The sequence below is a fragment of the Notolepis coatsorum genome (assembly GCF_963971535.1).
Source record: "Notolepis coatsorum genome assembly, chromosome: 12".
In the NCBI taxonomy this organism is placed as follows: domain Eukaryota; kingdom Metazoa; phylum Chordata; class Actinopteri; order Aulopiformes; family Paralepididae; genus Notolepis; species Notolepis coatsorum.
Genome location: NC_140176.1, coordinates 19202627 through 19222348, shown reverse-complemented (window position 1 = coordinate 19222348; position 19722 = coordinate 19202627). Strand labels below are relative to the sequence as shown.

Genomic DNA, 19722 nt, shown 5'->3' with positions numbered 1-19722 from the left:
TTATTTTTTCCATTTATATTTTATATTCTCAAATTTTAGTAATTCCTAAACGAACCGCGGGAGGCAGCAATACGCCGGAAATCTATTAGCAGCAGAAGAAGAGGAATGACGCTACTTCCTGTTTTCTTCCTGGGTCTTCGTTTTGACCATAGATATCTGCTACTTTTTTAATGAATTAAATCTGGTCGAGGGAAAAGAAAGTGCGATGAAATATGCCAAAATAATAAACGACAACGCCGGAAAAAAGTAGTGTTCACAATTTGGCTTGGATATGTTTTTTTTACTGGACACAAGTAATACGATGAACATAAGAAAAAGCTCCGTTGTTGTCAACAACATAATCTGTAAGCATTACAGCTAACGTTAGCCTAGCTGTGCTGTTAATAATAATGATGGAGAGGGTGATTTCCACACTTATGGAAAAACGTGCGCTTTTCACTGCTTCGTTTGCCATACGACTTGCTCTGGTTGTTTATGGCGACTACCAGGACAAGACCATGGCGGTCAAGTACACTGACGTTGACTATCACGTGTTCACAGACGCGGCGAGGTTCATCACTCAGGTCAGTTCAGAGGTTAATTTTAAGAACATGAAAACAGCGACCTCTTCTGGGCAGAACATCCCCTCTTGGCATTGCCCATGTTTTCATTTTGTTTAGTTTGGGTCTGATGTGTGGGTTGGAGCCAGGGGATATATATTCAGTAGTTTTAGCTGACGCTTTTATCCAAAGCGACTTAAAGGTTCTGTACAACAGGAAGGGTACAACTCTTTCAGCTAAGTAACAATGTTCGTCAAACAGTGTTGAACTTGGGTGCTACAGGTATATAGTAACTTTGTAGAGTCAATAGCAACCCCACCCCTCTCAACTCCAAGTCTCCAACCCACACATCAAACCAAAACCAAAAAATAAAGTGCACAACCAATGAGGCTCTTTTGCCTAGAGGTCAATGTTTGATAGCTTTACATATTCTAACTTTAAATGCAAATTAGCCCCAGGGTTCCCTTCTCTTTTTGGAAGGTGACCTTACTTTGAAAATACTATAATAACGAGAAGCTCTAGAGTTGAAGAGGCTCTAATAACGAGAAGCTCTAGAGTTGAAGATGCTCTAATAACGTGAAGCTCTAGAGTTGAAGAGGCTCTAAAAACGAGAAGCTCTAGAGTTGAAGAGGCTCTAATAACGAGAAGCTCTAGAGTTGAAGAGGCTCTAATAACGTGAAGCTCTAGAGTTGAAGAGGCTATAATAACGAGAAGCTCTAGAGTTGAAGAGGCTATAATAACGAGAAGCTCTAGAGTTGAAGAGGCTCTAATAACATGAAGCTCTAGAGTTGAAGAGGCTCTAATAACAAGAAGCTCTAGAGTTGAAGAGGCTATAATAACGAGAAGCTCTAGAGTTGAAGAGGCTATAATAACGAGAAGCTCTAGAGTTGAAGAGGCTATAATAACGAGAAGCTCTAGAGTTGAAGAGGCTATAATAACGAGAAGCTCTAGAGTTGAAGAGGCTATAATAACAAGAAGCTCTAGAGTTGAAGAGGTTATAATAACGAGAAGCTCTAGAGTTGAAGAGGCTCTAATAACGTGAAGCTCTAGAGTTGAAGAGGCTCTAATCACATGAAGCTCTAGAGTTGAAGAGGCTCTAATCACATGAAGCTCTAGAGTTGAAGAGGCTCTAATAACGAGAAGCTCTAGAGTTGAAGAGGTTATTATAATAACGTGAAGCTCTAGAGTTGAAGAGGTTATAATAACGAGAAGCTCTAGAGTTGAAGAGGCTCTAATAACGTGAAGCTCTAGAGTTGAAGAGGCTCTAATAACGAGAAGCTCTAGAGTTGAAGAGGTTATAATAACGAGAAGCTCTAGAGTTGAAGAGGCTCTAATAACGTGAAGCTCTAGAGTTGAAGAGGCTCTAATAACGAGAAGCTCTAGAGTTGAAGAGGTTATAATAACGAGAAGCTCTAGAGTTGAAGAGGCTCTAATAACGTGAAGCTCTAGAGTTGAAGAGGCTCTAATAACGAGAAGCTCTAGAGTTGAAGAGGCTCTAATAACGAGAAGCTCTAGAGTTGAAGAGGTTATTATAATAACGTGAAGCTCTAGAGTTGAAGAGGCTATTATAATAACGTGAAGCTCTAGAGTTGAAGAGGCTATTATAATAACGTGAAGCTCTAGAGTTGAAGAGGCTCTAATAACGTGAAGCTCTAGAGTTGAAGAGGCTTTAATAATGGGGAGCTCCATTATAGAGATTTGTTAATCTCTAATTAATTCCTTTGTATGCATTCTCCCATCACGCTTGGCCTCCCCACAGGGCAAGTCGCCCTACACCAGATCAACGTACCGCTACACGCCGCTCCTGGCCTGGCTGCTGACCCCCAACATCTACCTCAGCCCGCTGTTTGGGAAGGTGCTCTTCATCGTCTGCGACGTGCTCTCGGGATTCCTCATCTACCACGTGCTCCGCCTGCGCGGGCTGGCCTCCCAGGTAGAGTTGTTCATGGACATAGCAGCTCCGCTCATCAAGAGGAGCTTGTGGATGTGAAGGAGAGCATAATATACCGTATTCATTTACACCTATGAGAACTTGTCAAGTAGTAGAGCGTATCGTATAGATACAAACCCAGTCGGGGATGATTGTGGGATATGGTGGTTGATATACCAGGCTAAAATAGAAATAGGTGATAGATATTTTCATTATAAATCAGATAATTTCCACATTAGTAAATGCTGATGCCTGTAACCAGGTGAAACCTAAAGCAAAGATACTTTATATGCTGCCTGTTTCACACATAAAAGTATGTTAGATTTCTCTGAATGGAGACAAGTGCATTATATTTCCCCAACCAAAGGTCTCAAAGGGATAGTACACTTTAGTAGAGTGTCAGGTGTCAGGCTCCTCGTTCATTTCCATTCATTTTGAGGACCAAGTCTAAATGTCATACACCATAAATAACCATCCCAGAGTTTTAAGCTAGGCTAGTGGTCCATATTCGCTTCCATTCATTTGTGCTAAGCTAGGCTAGCTCGCAACCGAATATCTTTCTACTGAACGCACAGAGAGGAAATTGGTGTCTTGACTCTGGATAAGCTAATTTCCCACAATGTTGACGTGTAGCTTTAAATGTCTAAGATGTAACGTGACGTAGTGTAGTGTGCTACTGTTTGGTCTGAACTCTCTCCCAGCCCCCCCCCCCCCCCGCTCTCACTCTGCCACCACACAGAACCTGGACTAACCCCCCCCCCCCCCCTCACTGCCACTTTACTTTACTGCCATTATTTATTTTAGTTTACTGCCATATCTATCATCTCACTGCCACTTTACTGCCACTATTGTATTTTACTGCCATTATTTATCAGTTATGCTTACTATGTACCACTGCTGCTGCAAAAAAAAGATTTGCACTAAGTTCTCTTTTACCTCCTATATTTATTTCAATCATACATTCATTTTTTAGCCACTGTTTTTATACTGTGTATATAGTCCTGTATAGTGTATGTACATCATGTCCTATATGTTACTTACATTTACATTTAGTCATTTAGCTGACGCTTTTATCCAAAGCGACTTACAAGTTCTGTACGACAAGACAGCAAGAAGGGTACAGCTCTATCAGCTGAGTAACAAGTGTTGCGTGTTACAGTGTAGGTTATTTTATTAGGACAAGTGCATGACAGTAAGGTTAGTTAGGGTTAGATTATTATTATTATTTTTTTTTTTTTATTATTATTCTTTATTGACTTATGTTTATAGTGTCATATGTTACTTTATGTTTATATTATAAACGAAATATCACTTCTCTGTATGTCTTGCACATTATGAGAAGCAACAATGAAGCTGACTTTGACTTGGCCTCAGGCGGCGTGCTGTGTGAGCTCTCTGTGGCTGCTCAACCCTCTGCCCATGGGCGTGTCCAGCCGGGGGAACGCAGAGTCCATCCTGGCAGCTCTGGTGCTGGGGACACTACTGTGTTTGGAAGGTAAGGAGTGTATGTATGTATGTCTGTTTCCACTCTGTATCACCCCATGCAAACACAAGCCTTCTGCGTTGACACTCTTTTTATGACGCATGTCTGTCCCGTGGCTGTCCTTAAAAAACAAATGGTCTTGGAGTTTTCTGCCTAATCGATTTGTAGTTGATTGAATCGACGATGCTGCAAAACCTCATTTCTCACATGCAATCATGCAGAATGACCTCTTTAAATCTTAGCAAAGATATGCTCATCATCTTTCAAGAAATAAGTCGAATTCAGCATGGAGTAACGCATAAAAAACAACTTAATTGACTAACAAAGTCTTGGTCGACTGATTAATCGACTAAGAGGCGACAGCTATAGAAAATGTTAAATGATTTAAATTGATTTAGTTTCTTTGGAGAAAAGAAACATAGAGGCATACCGGTTCTATAGTCTCCAGGGAACTACAAAATGGTTGAAAAGATAACAATAATCAAAAAGATTAGTTTGATTGCTATTTATTTACTGACTATTTATATTCTAGGCCGGCGCCTCACTTGGGCAGCTGCACTCTACGGCCTGTCTGTCCACATGAAGATCTACCCCGTCACGTACGCTCTGCCCATCGCTCTGGCCCTGCGCACGCCAGAGAAGAGGGGGGAGGGGAGGAAGGAGGGCTGCAGGTGGCAGAGAGCGCTGGGGTTCGTCCGAAGCTTCCTCAACACGGAGCTCTTCCTCTTTGGCAGCGTGGCGGGAGGAGTGTTCTGTGGACTCACCGCCCTCTTCTATCACATGTGAGAGTGCCAAAATAATCTATCACATGTGAGCGTGCCAAAATAATTCATCACATGTGAGCGTGCCAAAATAATTCATCACATGTGAGCGTGCCAAAATAATCTATCGCATGTGAGCGTGCCAAAATAATTCATCACATGTGAGTGTGCCAAAATAATTCATCACATGTGAGCGTGCCAAAATAATTCATCACATGTGAGTGTGCCAAAATAATTCATCACATGTGAGCGTGCCAAAAGAATATATCACATGTGAGCGTGCCAAAATAATATATCACATGTGAGAGTGCCAAAATAATCGATCGCATGTGAGAGTGCCAAAAGGATCTTATCACACGTGCGTGTGTCAAAAGTATATATCACATGCGAGCGTGCCAAAATAATTCATCACATGTGAGAGTGCCAAAATAATCTATCGCATGTGAGAGTGCCAAAAGGATCTTATCACACGTGCGTGTGTCAAAAGTATATATCACATGTGAGCGTGCCAAAATAATTCATCACATGTGAGAGTGCCAAAATAATTCATCACATGTGAGAGTGCCAAAAGAATATATCACATGATGTGAGTGTGACAAAATAATTGCATATTGCACACATACGTGGGCTTACAGCTGCACACTGGGTGTACACTTGCAGACATCAAAGCACACACAAGAAAACTTACATTATGTCTCATTTTGATTAAAGATTGAATCTGTAATTTTGTCAAACAGTGACCTCTAGGCAAAAGAGCCTTACTTTGTATTGAATTCCTCCAGACCTCTCTTGGCAGAGCCTGAGGTGTAGCCAGCAGTAGCAACCCCCCCCCCCCCCTATCCCCACTCAAATCCAACCCACACATTAGACCAAAAACTAAAAATGCAAACAAGGCACAGTACCAGGAGGGCCTATTTTGCCTAGGGGCCTGTTTACCATGATACATTTACCATGTATCATGTATGGTATCAGATTTTAGTATCTGGGAAATTCGCCGATATCAATATTCTATTTTAGCCTGCTATCAGACCGATATCTGATACCAGTATTGTGTCGGTATCCGTGCGTCCCTAGAATAAGCACGTAATTAAGAGGTTGAGTCCAACCGGTTCTCATTCGACATGATCCAGCGATGGAGACCTTGAAGACTCAGCCACTAAATTACGTGTTTATTCTGAATGATTATTGTCTTGATGGTCTTCATTCCAAATGATGGAAAATCTAAGTGTGTTTGGATTCTGATTTGGAGCGTTCCTATTACGACATGTCACTACAGTTAGGATTGTATTACTTTATATTTTCAACAATTTCATACAACTACCTTGAATCTATATAACATATTTGTTAAGAAACTAGTCTAAATCTAATGTTAATAATTTATTTTCCAGCACTTCTTTCGTCCATTGTATTGGACACAACCACATTTTAAATGAATCATTTCCTTTCCTGCCTGCCTACCCCACACCAAAGAGTAAAACACTTTTACAAACTGCACATACATTAGGTAGGCAGTGTTCCTTGCTCCAAAAAGCACAGCTTATTGATTAATCAAAGCTAATTTGTCCCATTGTGACATAATCAAGGCCAACATCAGAACAGCTTGTTTAGGCTTGTCAATCTGAAAGAGTACATTTTCCCCCAGCACTTAAATAATATTTCAGACTGACTGCCAAATCCACACAAAGACTAGGCAAAACCCATTTTCATAATTTGTCCCCTTTAAGAAATGTGTTATTTTTACTACTTTATTGCTATTTGTAGGTCATCATTGTTTTACGTTCTGCAGTGATTTGGGCAAGTCTTTTTTATATTACCAATAGTTTCAACCTTCTCTCCTCTCCTCTCCTCTCCTCTCCAGGTATGGCTGGGAGTTCCTCCATGAGACCTATCTGTACCATCTAACCAGAAGGGACACCAGACACAACTTCTCTCCCTACTTTTATATGCTCTACCTCACTGCAGGTGTGTATCCATCCACCCATCCACCCATCCATCCATCCATCCACCCACCCACCCATCCATCCATCCATCCATCCACCCAACCACCCACCCACCCATCAACCCATCCACCCATCAACCCATCCATCCACCCACCCATCCATCCATCATCCATCCATCCACCCATCCATCCATCCATCCATCCACCCACCCATCCATCCACCCATCAACCCATCCATCCATCCACCAACCCATCCACCCATCCACCCACCTTGTTGAAACCAGCAGGAACCCTGCACCAGGCTTTATTAGGTCTTTATTAGCAATGTGACTTTAAGTCAGTGGAGAATCTGAGACGTCTAACTTTTATTAACTCGGCTTGAAAAACGGCCAGTAATTACAGGCACTACGAGGAGGATTTTGACGTCAAACATATCATTGTAAGTTCAATGTCTGAAACTCATTGAGACCCATGAGAATGAAAGACAACTGACGAGGCCGCGACAAGTACCTGGATGTCCTCTGTTCTGTATTGATATAGTGAATGATAAGTACCTGGATGTCCTCTGTTCTGTATTGATATAGTGAATGATAAGTACCTCGATGTCCTCTGTTTGTATTGATATAGTGAATGATAAGTACCTGGAGGTCCTCTGTTTGTATTGATATAGTGAATGATAAGTACCTGGATGTCCTCTGTTTGTATTGATATAGTGAATGATAAGTACCTGGATGTCCTCTGTTTGTATTGATATAGTGAATGATAAGTACCTGGAGGTCCTCTGTTCTGTATTGATATAGTGAATGAGAAGTACCTGGATGTCCTCTGTTCTGTATTGATATAGTGAATGCAACCGTGTCCGATTCATAGTATGGATATGGAGTATGACATGTGCTTCATGGGAAATGTGGTCTTATCGTGAGGATTAGACTACCGATTGTCTCGGCAATGGTCTCATTTCTTTACTGTAATTATACCAAGGTATATCACAACCAATCTGTGGACCAGGACACTGCCAGTACAAAACTCTCCACCCCCAGCCTCAGCCACAGTCCACAGGTTGTGCATCCCCACCATGTCCCATACTGCTGTCCGTGTATGGAATAGTCTTCCAAAGCATGTTATTGGCTCCATTGCAGACAATGGTATTCAGGCCGTCAAACGCAGAATTCATAGACACCTCCCGACCATTCCCCTCATTGACCAGCTGCAGTCAACCATATGATTGGCCAACTGGATATAACTGTGTTTCCTGACTGACTCACAATTGCACCCAATAAAATAAATATGAATAAATAAATCTGACAATGATATGTTTTGTTGAAAGTTCTCCTTGTATTAGCTTTAATCAAGTAAAAGAAAAACGGCATCTAGTAGACGATGTACTTCAGCTGCTCTCCTATACTCTTGACTGAAGTGATGGGTGTCTGTGTACTTGTCCCTGTGTGTGCAGACAGTGGGTGGAGTGTGTGGGTGGGCCTGGCAGCCTTCCTCCCCCAGCTGGGTCTGCTGCTTCTGGTGTCGTGGGCCTACCACGCTGACCTGGCCCTCTGCTGCTTCCTGCACACAGCCATCTTTGTCTCCTTCAACAAAGTCTGCACCTCGCAGGTACACCCCCACACACACACACAACCTAAAATATTTGCTTACTGACTCACTCAATTAGGGCTCGGCGATATGGTCAAAATATGATTATCACAATATTTTTCTTATTTTTGAGCGTATAAGGATATTTGTCTATAATTGATTTTTCTTTTCTTTTCTGTGAAAATTACAGTGTGATTTGACATATTTCTGATGGGTTTTCTTTTTCGGGGTAATAAAATTGTTGTGCTTTTTCATTCAGAAAGGTATATTTTAATCCAATTTTATCCCAGAATATGATTTACTTAAGAAAAAAAAGGATAAGGATACGTTTACCATTTTGTTGACGACTGTATAGTGAAAATCCATACATTTGTATGGATCCATGACAGTATAACTTCATATTCAGTTGACCTCCCAGCCCTACATTCACGCATGCACTCTTAGCAGACCCTGCTGTGTATTTCTATGAAGGCTGAAATAAACTAATTTAGCTGAACCTCAGACCTAGACAATGAGCAGAAGAGTTTGTGTTTTGTGCAAACATGTTTGGTAACAACATTTACATACTGTACAGTTGATTTCAGATTTCTCATGAACCACCACGCATTGCTGAGGGGTTTGAATGAAAAATGTCTTCTTTCCACTCAGACCAGTGGTTTGTGCCACAGAGTCCTTAGTTACCATGGCGACCACTCACTGCGCGATTCCCAGCCTTTTAGCCGAAATCACGATTAATTTAAAGCATCTTTAAACCTCCCATTTCACCGCAAGATGCAGTAAATAATATGACTTTTAATTATTTTCTCTGAATATCTATTGAAATGCTTAACACTTAACACACAGTGGTCTGTGCTTCGCTCTACGTCTTGTCTCCCAGTACTTCCTGTGGTACCAGTGTCTGCTTCCTCTCATCATCCCTCATCTGAGTCTATCAACTAAACAGGGAATTGGACTGCTGGCCCTCTGGTTTGCTGGACAGGTAATTCCATCTCGCTTGCCTTATTACAACCAGAGTTATGTGTAGCAGGGGGGGTTACGGTGAGTAAGCCTAATACCTCCCTTGGCCGTTGGGGATTCCTTTTTGGTTGGCCTGACATGTACAGACCCACTACGGAACACTACCTATGCTAGCTCTCCTATGAGTCTGAAACAGATATATTAAGAAATAAACAAATAACCTTCCGGCGAATATGGAGGTTTTCTAAAGCCATTTTTTATTTACCATGGTGGCGTGTTGTGGTCTTGTGTCTCATCCTGCAATTACTTCTTGGCAATGTAATCTCATTAAAGTATAGGAAAAAGACAATTTCTCTGTACTAGGGCAACAGCTCTCCCTTGTTGCCTAGATAACATACAGAGAAACCTTTTTTATATTATCTTATCTTTATGTATGTCCTTTGGTTAAACACCAATTTCTTCTTTTGGGATGTGCATACAGTATACTACTGGTTGCTCTTGTACGCCAAGGTGCGTATGGCGTGATATGCGTCATACGTTATACAGTACATTGTAGTCCGTGCCGTTTAGGTGGGACTCAGACACACTCAGTGATCAGGCATTCCTGGTAGTTCTCGAGTTCTGCTGCCATTAGTTCTCTGGCTGCTGGCAGCGGTCCCCGCCCACTGTTGTGGAGCCTGATGGACGCTGATACGGAGGACTGGCTGGGGCGGTTAGTGGTGTGTCGGGGGGTATGAGTCTGTGACTCAAACGTGCTTCTCATCTTGACTAGCTCATCATAGAGAGGGTGGGAGGGATTATCCAGTATAGCGGCCAGCTTCCTTCTCATCCCCCTCTCTGCCACCACCTCTGAGGCTCTAGTCTGACCAGCTCGCCTCCCACCACGGAGCTAGCCTTCCTCACCAGCTTGTTCAGTGTGTTGGTGTCCCTTGAGATGATGTAGCCCCCCCAGCATGCCACAGCATAGAAGAGGACGCTGGTTAGCCTCATATTGTCAAACAAAGTAACAAGCACCGGTTTGTTTCTTTTGTGACGTTTTTCTTTAATACAGGCAATTATACTTTTGACTCAACTACATTAACTTACTTTAGGATAATAATAACACCATATTAATAAAAAGATAATAATAGTGTTCTCTGGGCCCCCCCCCCAGTGCTGGGCCCTTGGAATCATCCTAATCTACCCCCCCCCCCAGCTACGCCCCTGCTGGTTACTACTGACTGATAAAACGACTGCACACGTTGAAGGACCCGAGTCTCCTGGTAAATGGTAAATGGCTGCTTTTTTATATAGCGCTTTTATCCAAAGCGATTTACAATTTGTTACTCACATTTTACCCGTTCACTCACACATTCACTCACACATTCACACACCGACGGCGGAGGCAACCATGCAAGGTGCCAACCTGCTCATCGGGAGCAATTAGGCGTTAAGTGTCTTGCTCAAGGACACATCGACACGCTGTCCGGGAGGAGCGGGAATCGAACCGGGAACCTCTGGATTGCCAGACGACTGCTCTACCTCCCGAGCCACTGTCGCCCTCCTCAGGAAGAACAGCCTGCTCTGTCCCTTCCTGTAGAGGGCCTCTGTGTTGTCTGACCAGTCTAATTTATTATTTAGGTGTACTCCAAGGAACTTATTATGTCTCCACCATCTCCACCTCATCCCCTCGGATGGTGATGGGAGTCGTGGGGGGTCTCTTCTTGCCTCTCCGGAAGTTCACCATCAGCTCCTTGGTCTTGCTGATGTTGAGTTGGAGATGGTTGCTGTCGCTCCACCCCACAAAGCTCTCCATCAGGGCTCTATACTGTCATTAGTGATGTAACCTACAATGGAGGAGTCGTCAGAGAACTTCTGTAGGCGGCACCCATTCAAGTTGTGGCAGAAGTCAGAGGTGTAGACAGAGGGTGAACGGGAAGGGTGAACAGGAAGGGTGACGGCACAGTTCCTTGGGGGGACCCGGTGTTGCTCACCAACACATCAGAATGACTGACCTGCAGTCTGACGTACTGCGGTATGTTGGTGAGATAGTCTGTGATCCAGGCCACCAAGCCGTGCTCCAGCTGCTTCACTGTGAGCTTCTCCGCTAGCCGTGAATGGTGTTGAAGGCGCTGGAGAAGTCAAAGAACATATGCAGATACTGTATGCATAATACCGAATTTCCCCAAGGGTATCAATAAAGGAATATCTTATCTTATCTGTATGCAGTAGGGTTGCAAATCGTAAGCACGTTCCTTACTCGCCCATTGATAACGTTAACGATCAATTAATCGATTAATTGTAACAAAAAATACCCAATTTACCAAACAATAACAAATGTATTTGTTTCCTCAATCAAAAGGTTTATTTCCGCAGCAGCGACATATTGCATTCTCGCAACATTGCATGACATATGAAACATAGAAATGTAGAGGCCTAGACATATTAAAACACATTTGTGTCGACTTTAAGCGGGCAAGCTGCATATGTGGCCAAAAAAAACATTGACATTAGCATACAGCAGATCCAGGGTTTTGTTTCCCCTGGTTTTGCAGGTGACGTACTGGGTGAAGTTTGTCATAATAATAATAATAATAATACTAGTATACGGGCGGCCGAGTGGCGTAACGCGCTGCGTCGCGGCACGGCCGACCCGGGTTCGATTCCTGGACCCGGCGTTCTTTGCCGAATGTCTTCCCCTGCTCTGTCTCCTATTCTTCATCTCTCTCTCTCTACCGGACTGCCCGGTAGTAAAAAAAAAACTATAAAAATCGACCAAAAACACACAAAAAAAAAAGAATTATAATAATACTAGTATCTCTTCTCTCTCCCTACTCCCAGGGTGTATGGTTGGGCCCGGCCTACTTCCTGGAGTTTGAAGGCTACAACACCTTCCTGCTGATCTGGCTGGCCGGACTGCTGTTCCTGGTCATCAACTGTTTCGTCTTGATCCAGATAGTAGCCCATTACAAACCAGCGCAGACCACACTGAAGAGACTAAAGGCTGAGTGATGGTTTATCACTTGCATTTATCACCTGACCTCAGTGGCTTAAGGCAAAGATACTGGGTCTGCAACCATTAGTAAGCCTGCCAATGCCACGCCTTGTGTAGCACACATGACGCATTACAGGAAGTGAGAAAGACTCTGGCTCTGCCGAAAGCTTCACTGGAATTTTGAAAGGAAATGTTGTGTTTCAAAACATCCAACCAGTGGCTCCCAAACTGATTTCAGGAGAGGCGCGAGGCCCAATAGAGAATTTGAGGGAAAAGGAATCCTATTTACTGAGAGACCCGTGAAAGCTGGGACTAATGCGAAACCTCCTACAATCCAGTCAGTGAACACGTCATCATTCAACCCTGCTCTCGCTGATGGTTACCGGAGATGTGTCCAGAATCCAATTGCAGAAGGCTGCAGCGCTGCACAAGTTGAAAAAGTGACATGGTGATTAGGAGGTTTATACAGTACAATATATAGTCTATACCCACGACTGTCTACCTGCTGATTATCACACATTTTTGTTTGTATATAAAAAAGTAAATATTTTTTTGTTAAAATAAAATAGGTGGCTTGTTTGGAACACGTGTGGAGGCTCTTGGAATGTTATTATTATTACAGTTTTTCACAATTGCTAAAACACATTCCATGGAACTGCCCTCCCTTTTCACAAAACTCTAAACACAAAACACTTTTTTCAAGCTATATACATAAAACCTAACATTCGCGTTTCAAAACCAAACTATCACACCAAAACAGTTGCCCATATGCTCTAGAGTCTAAAGCCAACTTTGACACCAAAATCCCTCTCGAGGCCTGCAAAAATGTAAACAGTGCTAAGCATCATTACACAAAACAACAGATAATTGAAAACACAATGTTCAGAGTGTGAGAATTTCACAACTGCCAGGACACATTTTCAGAAACCTTCTTATCTGTTCTCAAAATATATGTATTGGGCATTTATAGATTTGTGTGTTTCATAGGAATAGTATGTAAATTTAGAAAATACAGTTACAGTAAGCACTATAAAAATGCAGCAAGTGAGTTCACCTGTCTTCAACCAAAATGGAAGGAGAGTGAAATACACAGATAATGTGCAAATATACAATACACTGGACACGAGACCAATGATGCAGACTGATGAAAATATATATGTTTTATCTCCATATACCCAAATCACATGGAAAATCACAACAAAACATGTCCCAGTTTCCCATACATTCTCTGGCCAGACCCAGCTATGCAAACATAATGTCTAGTATTTTCTGTACTCTTTAAATGTCTTAAAATGTTCTGTGATTGTAACCACTGTAATTGTAACCTGTACTGGATACAGTATGTTTGTCTGATATTTTCTGAGCTTATAGTGATATGCACACTACTGTAGTAGCATGAAAACTGGTACATGTTTTGTTGTGATTCTGCATGTTGACATGTTGAGCAATTTGGGTAGGGGCCTATATGGAGAGAATTATATATATATGAGTCATTCCACCAATCCGGTCCGATTTGAGTCCCTCTGATGTTTTTAAGTGTCTTTTATCTAATCAGTTACCAAAATGTGCTTTGAAATGCTATTTATTTCAGTTGAGATATCCTCTTTATTATGCATTATGTTGTTATTTCAGTTGACACCATGTATTTTGACATGTCCCTCGTGACATTTCATGAAAATGTATTTGGGATATGACCAAGAAAATTTGTAAAAAGTCCATACTTTTTTCCATGAACATACACATCCATCTGTGCTGTTAATGCTGGTAATGATTTATTTCAAAATAAATGAATAATTATTCATTAAAATAACATTATTCAGTCTGTCCCTCAGTAACCCTCAACCCTGTTACACTGAGCATTCCCCCCCCACAAAAAGAATGGTTCAATCCATAGAAGCATGTGAAACAGGAAGTGACAACTTTGAAGTCTTTTGGAGAACACAACACCAGAAACAGGCAAGTAGCTACCTCATTGTACTATGTTTTCAGTCATTTATCATGTAATATTATGGTAGTCAAGCATAATTACTCAACACCGTTACTTGAAAAAAATATAGCAAACTATTACTTGTGAATATGATCTTTGTTATAAATTTTTTTAGATGCTTTCTTAATATCATGCATGCCATGTGCTCTCCTGGTATTCACCACATGTGGAGTAGCAACCATTTTGTGCAAAAAATCACAACCCTGTTACGTTTGAATGTAATGTTTGAATGTAACGGGGTTGTGAGATTGTAACAGGGTTGTGATTTTAACACTGATTTTGAAGTTATACAATAATAGTTAAATTAATTATTGAGCTTTTTCAACATGCTTATGCCACATACATATTAATTGTAATGTGCATGTTGCTGTGTGTGTGTGTGCTCACATGTTACCCTAGACTCAACCCTGTTACAGCTACATGTTTATGAATTATTTCTTTAAGTTTATGAAAAACAAATTCAACTTTTGAATAATTTTGTCTGAAACGTTTAGAGAAAACATAAGAATATCGATTTTAGTTCAAAATCTGAGGTCAAATCACATTTCTGATGAAAAAGCTTGCGGCCGCTGTCAAAAAAAGGCAAATTTCAGGGTTCAGAATAGCAAAAGTGTAGGATTTTACGTAATTTTTAGACGAGCAATTATAGAAATGGTGTGAAGGACATCTAATTATTATAGAAATGTTGACTTTAGCACAAATACATGTTTTAATCTTATTCAGAGAGCTTCCAGAGTGTCCGTAACGGGGTTGAAGAATAATAGTGTCCATATCATACAATAATGACCAAAAATAATAGAGATTTCATGCCTGAGATGGGAAAATATATTTTTCTGAAAGTTAAATATGTCATTAATCTTGAGGGGTGTTCAGAAAAGTAATACCTCTTGGTAAAAAAAAAATCCCAGAGTCCAAATCGGACTGGATTGGTGGAATGATTCATATATATATATTTTTTTTATTATGTTTTTCCCCCTCCTTTTTCCAATTTTTCTCCCATCCCACTGTTCATCGTTATGCCAATTCCAAACCCCCTTCCTGGTTGTTGCGCACTTTCCCCTACTGTTGGTCCGAGAGGCCGGAGACTGTCACATGCTTTCCTCCGACGCATGTGCAGCCAGCCGGCAGCCAGCCTGGCCGTGCAGATTCTCACCGGGAGAGTGTAACGTGTGGAAGGTCGCACTACCTCTCTCCAGATCCTACCCTTGCTGAGCAGGCGCCCCGACCGAACTGTAGGGGTCGCTGTCCACAACGCCCAGGACCCACCCACGGCTCCCCTCCCCCTAACTCAGCCAAACGAGTTAGTATAGCGATCAGCCCGAGCCAAGGCAGATAATTATATTTTCATCGTCTGCAGCATTGGTCTTGTGTAGTGTTTGGTGAATTTATTGTATATCGTCACATTCTCTGTGTACTTCACTTACAGTACTCTAATCACTGTATAATTGCTAAACGTGTTTTAGGTTAAGCACAGCAGTGTGTAACTGGTTCAAACAGAATTACAGTAAGTCATATGAAACGTGTGTTTTGAGTTTAGAGATTTATGAAAAGGGAGGACAGTTTTGTGAAATGTGTTTCAGCAATTGTGAAAAACAGTAAAAAAAATTATAAATTAGTGTATAGTTTTTACAATTGTGTTTAATTTAGCAAAGGATCTGAGATGTTCTGCTTATTGTGTGTGTGGTTGTACTAATTATGTGTAGTGTTTTGAAACATCGGGCCCTGTTTTCAAAATCGTGCTTACAGTAAGCAATCGGGGACAAAAAAACGATCACAACTAAATGCAAAAATGTGTAAACACTATGGAGGATCCATTACACACAACAATACACGGAAGAAATTTAAAACACAATGATGTTTTTCTTTACAGTAATTTACATAACTCCACTGTCCTTGAATTAGTTTTTATTCAGCGACAGTATACATACTGCATTTGGAAGCATGACCTATACATGTACGATATAGGCCTACTATACAGTAATGCATCTTGTACACATCCTTCTTGCCCCCCACCCCCAAAGAAGAAAAGAAAAGTCCTTTGGAACCTTCAGCTAAATGTGCACTAGTCTGCACTGGACTATATAGGTGTGGTCACATCATTCGCAACAAGTGTCTTACATTTTGAATCATTGTGTTTAATCAATGACACCAGATGTGTTCATTGTGTTCAACTTTTGCTGACTGTGGCTATCATTTAGCATCACATGAGCTTCAATGTGCACATTTGATCAGAGATTTTTGCAACATGTGTTTTAGCAAGACAAAATGTGTTTAGAAAAGGGGATTGTGTTTTGTGTGATTGTGTACAGGTGAAATGTGTTTATGGTTTTGCCAAATGGGGGAGCCCTAGTTTTATTGAACGTGTTTAGGGAACTGGTCATTTGCTTTGGGGAATTGTGTTTTAGCAATCGTGAAAAAACATGCATGCAAAAACTTTACCTAAGTCCCCATTTATTTATTTATTTATAAATGTTTCCTCATTTTGTGACCCCTGCCCTTACAATCGGTACATCCCTTTAATAAGGGTTAGAGTTAGGGCACACGTCATCTGACACATGTCATCCTCAAGATCTTCACACAGGTCAGTGACGGTTTGCTTGTCGCTTGAACATTTTAAAACAGGTTGTCCTTAAAGGGATGGTTTCTGGAACCCTGGCACTATTTGCTACCTATCGGTGATGTTGTTGATCGGCGGAGCCACGCTGTCCCTCATACTATTTGGCTACAAACCAATGCAAGGCCAATGGGGTCAAGCTCCTTGTCTGTACAAGCTGACCGAAGATGACTGAAATGTATTTTGTGCTGCACTGTGGAGTAGGTTCCAGTTGTCTTCAGTCAGTTTGTACAGACAAGGAGCTTGACCCCATTGACTTAAGATGTTCCTTTATTGATCTCCTATTGATCATAGCAGCATGGGGGAGGGGAGGTACAGGTAGTAGAAGACATGATACAGGTTGTAAAATGATCGTACAGTGGAGAAGTAACTTTTAAATAGGCAGTTTAAACAATATAATTAACTCGGCATGCGCATAAGGTTAAGTAGGCAGTGTAAAAAGGTCAAGGTGCAAGATGAGGGTATGTATGCCCTCTAATTATATTTGCCCTACAAATACATGTAGGATATAGTTACTATATATCATCTAAAACCAATCTAATATAATCTAAAAATGCTAAATATATGCTCTGATGAAGTAAGTATACATTGGTTTGTGGAACTAGTATGAGGATCAGGACTTCTATCCATCAATGACATCGTTGTTTGTAAGTAGCAAATAGGGCTGGGGTTCCAAAAATGAGAACTAATGCCTTTTTTTTGTATTACTATTATTTTTTTTAGGCAACGGAAGACGCAAGGTGCCTTATGACCAGCAGGTGGCAGTATTGGCTAGATGAAAGAACTGTGGCGGTGCTTGCCCTCATATAACCCTCTGTGATGAATCTGTCAACCAGAGCATGAACCCGACCTCAAAACAACCCGTGGGCCTACTGGCAGTCATCCCCACCCCTCTAATCTCACAAGGAAATTATTAGAGTGTTTCACTTTTAGTCCCAAGGTTCCTGGCCAGTGGCCACGCGCTGGAATCACCCCCTGGGATTCATTGTGTTGGTTGAGCGCATGTGTTTCGAGGATTCAGTGATTGCAGAGATAAGGGGACAGATGCCTGGGCGACTGACAAGAGGTTTAATAAACATAAACCAGTATTGTGCATATTTGTGTTACTGTGTGTGTGTGACGTTGCATGAGTCACAGTCGGCTTTGTCCTGCATGCGCAGGTTGTGAGTCACTGGTCTGTACCCACTCACCTTTCAGCCGGCTAAGTTGGCCCTCGGCACATAACCTATTCCTAACTATCTAACCCATACGTTCTCCAGGATACCAGTGGATAATGTCCAGCCACTAATTTTAACAGAGAAGGCCTGAGTGACGGATACATTTAACTTTGAGCACCTTGAAGCAAATTGGAATAAACGTCTCCTTGCCTGCTTGACCCACCCACTGGCAAACACACACACACACACACACATACTTGTTCTTAGGGGAATATCACTAAGTCGCTTTAAAGAGTGAGAGATGAGGCATGCAGTGCAGTGTTGGTCCTCATTAGCTAATTGTTGCAGGAGAGGGGGGTGTTGCCTGACTGGCCCCCATCTGTGTGTGTGCACACATTTATGTTTACTTGTGTGTGCATGTAAAGTACAAGTCAGTCAAGTGACATACCCTCAATGACTCTTCTCATCAACACTGGAGTGGTGTGTTCATGTGAGTGTGTGTGTTAGTGTACTGTGTGTGTGTTAGTGTACTGTGTGTGCATCTGAGTGTGTTGGTGTACTGTATGTGAGTGTGTGTTGGTGTACGTGAGTGTGTTGGTGTATGTGAGTGTGTGTTAGTGCATGTGAGTGTGTGTTAGTGTATGTGTGCATGTGAGTGTGTGTTAGTGTAACGGGGAAGCCTGTGGGTATGTCCACAGTCACGGAAACAGGGGTGTTGACGAGTGACTGTGGCAGTGCGGGCTGGTAAATTAAACTCACTTCCCCATAACAGGGTTAACAGACGCATAGGTACGGTAGTTAGGAGTGAATTCACTTCTTAGTGCAGCGGCCTGTGTCGTCGTCCGCGGACGCGGGAGCCCCCTGTTCGACTCCCCCTCGGGACATTCTCATTTAACATCAAACACAACGCAGACCAGTATGATCCGTCACATTAGTGCATGTGCGTGTGTGTTGGTGTATGTGTGTGCATGTGAGTGTATGTGTGTGCATGTGAGTGTGTGTTGGTGTACTGTGTGTGCATCTGAGTGTGTTGGTGTATGTGAGTGTGTGTTAGTGTATGTGAGTGTGTGTTAGTGCGTGTGTGTTGGTGTATGTGTGTGCATGTGAGCATGTGTTAGTGCATGTGAGGGTGTGTATGTGAGTGTATGTGAGTGTGTGTTAGTGTGTGAGTGTGTGTTAGTGTATGTGTGCATGTGAGTGTGTTAGTGCATGTGAGTGTTAGTGTATGTGTGCATGTGAGTGTGTGTGTGTACATGTGAGTGTGTGTTGGTGTATGTGTGTTGTTGTACAGTATGAGTGTGTGTGTTAGTGTATGTGTGTTGTTGTACAGTGTGAGTGTGTGTTGGTGTATGTGTGTTGTACAGTGTGTGTGTTGGTGTACAGTATGTGTCTGATTGTGTGTTGGTGTATGTGTGTGTTGGTGTATGTGAGTGAGTGTGTGTTGGTGTATGTGTCTGATTGTGTGTTGGTGTATGTGTCTGATTGTGTGTTGGTGTATGTGTCTGATTGTGTGTTGGTGTGTGAGTGTGTGTTGGTGTATGTGAGTGAGTGTGTGTTGGTGTATGTGTGTGAGTGTGTGTTGGTGTATGTGTGTGAGTGTGTGTTGGTGTATGTGTGTGAGTTGGTGTATGTGTCTGATTGTGTGTTGGTGTATGTGAGTGGGTGTGTGTTGGTGTATGTGTCTGAATGTGTGTTGGTGTATGTGAGTGTGTTTTAGTGTATGTGTGCATGTGAGTGTTTGTTGGTGTATGTGTGTGAATGTGAGTGTGTGTTAGTGTATGTGTGTGCATGTGA

At 42.0% G+C, this 19722-nt stretch overlaps 1 protein-coding gene across 1 annotated transcript; it reads left to right on the top strand.

Annotated features, from left to right (window-relative positions):
• Positions 1-144: 144 nt before the first annotated feature.
• LOC311237719 (GPI mannosyltransferase 1-like) lies at positions 145-13594 on the top strand. Its single transcript, XM_084325688.1, has 8 exons — positions 145-563; positions 2299-2472; positions 3844-3964; positions 4485-4734; positions 6572-6675; positions 8106-8260; positions 9117-9218; positions 12017-13594. The coding sequence occupies exons 1-8, from the start codon at positions 390-392 to the stop codon at positions 12185-12187; spliced, it is 1251 nt and encodes a 416-aa protein (XP_084181814.1). The 5' UTR covers positions 145-389; the 3' UTR covers positions 12188-13594.
• Positions 13595-19722: the final 6128 nt, after the last annotated feature.

Coding starts and splice junctions, on each gene's coding strand:
- LOC311237719 (XM_084325688.1), top strand. CDS start 390: ATGATGGAGAGGGTGATTTCCACACTTATGGAAAAACGTGCGCTTTTC. Junction 564..2,298: donor CGGCGAGGTTCATCACTCAG/GTCAGTTCAGAG, acceptor GCCTCCCCACAG/GGCAAGTCGCCCTACACCAG. Junction 8,261..9,116: donor ACAAAGTCTGCACCTCGCAG/GTACACCCCCAC, acceptor CTTGTCTCCCAG/TACTTCCTGTGGTACCAGTG.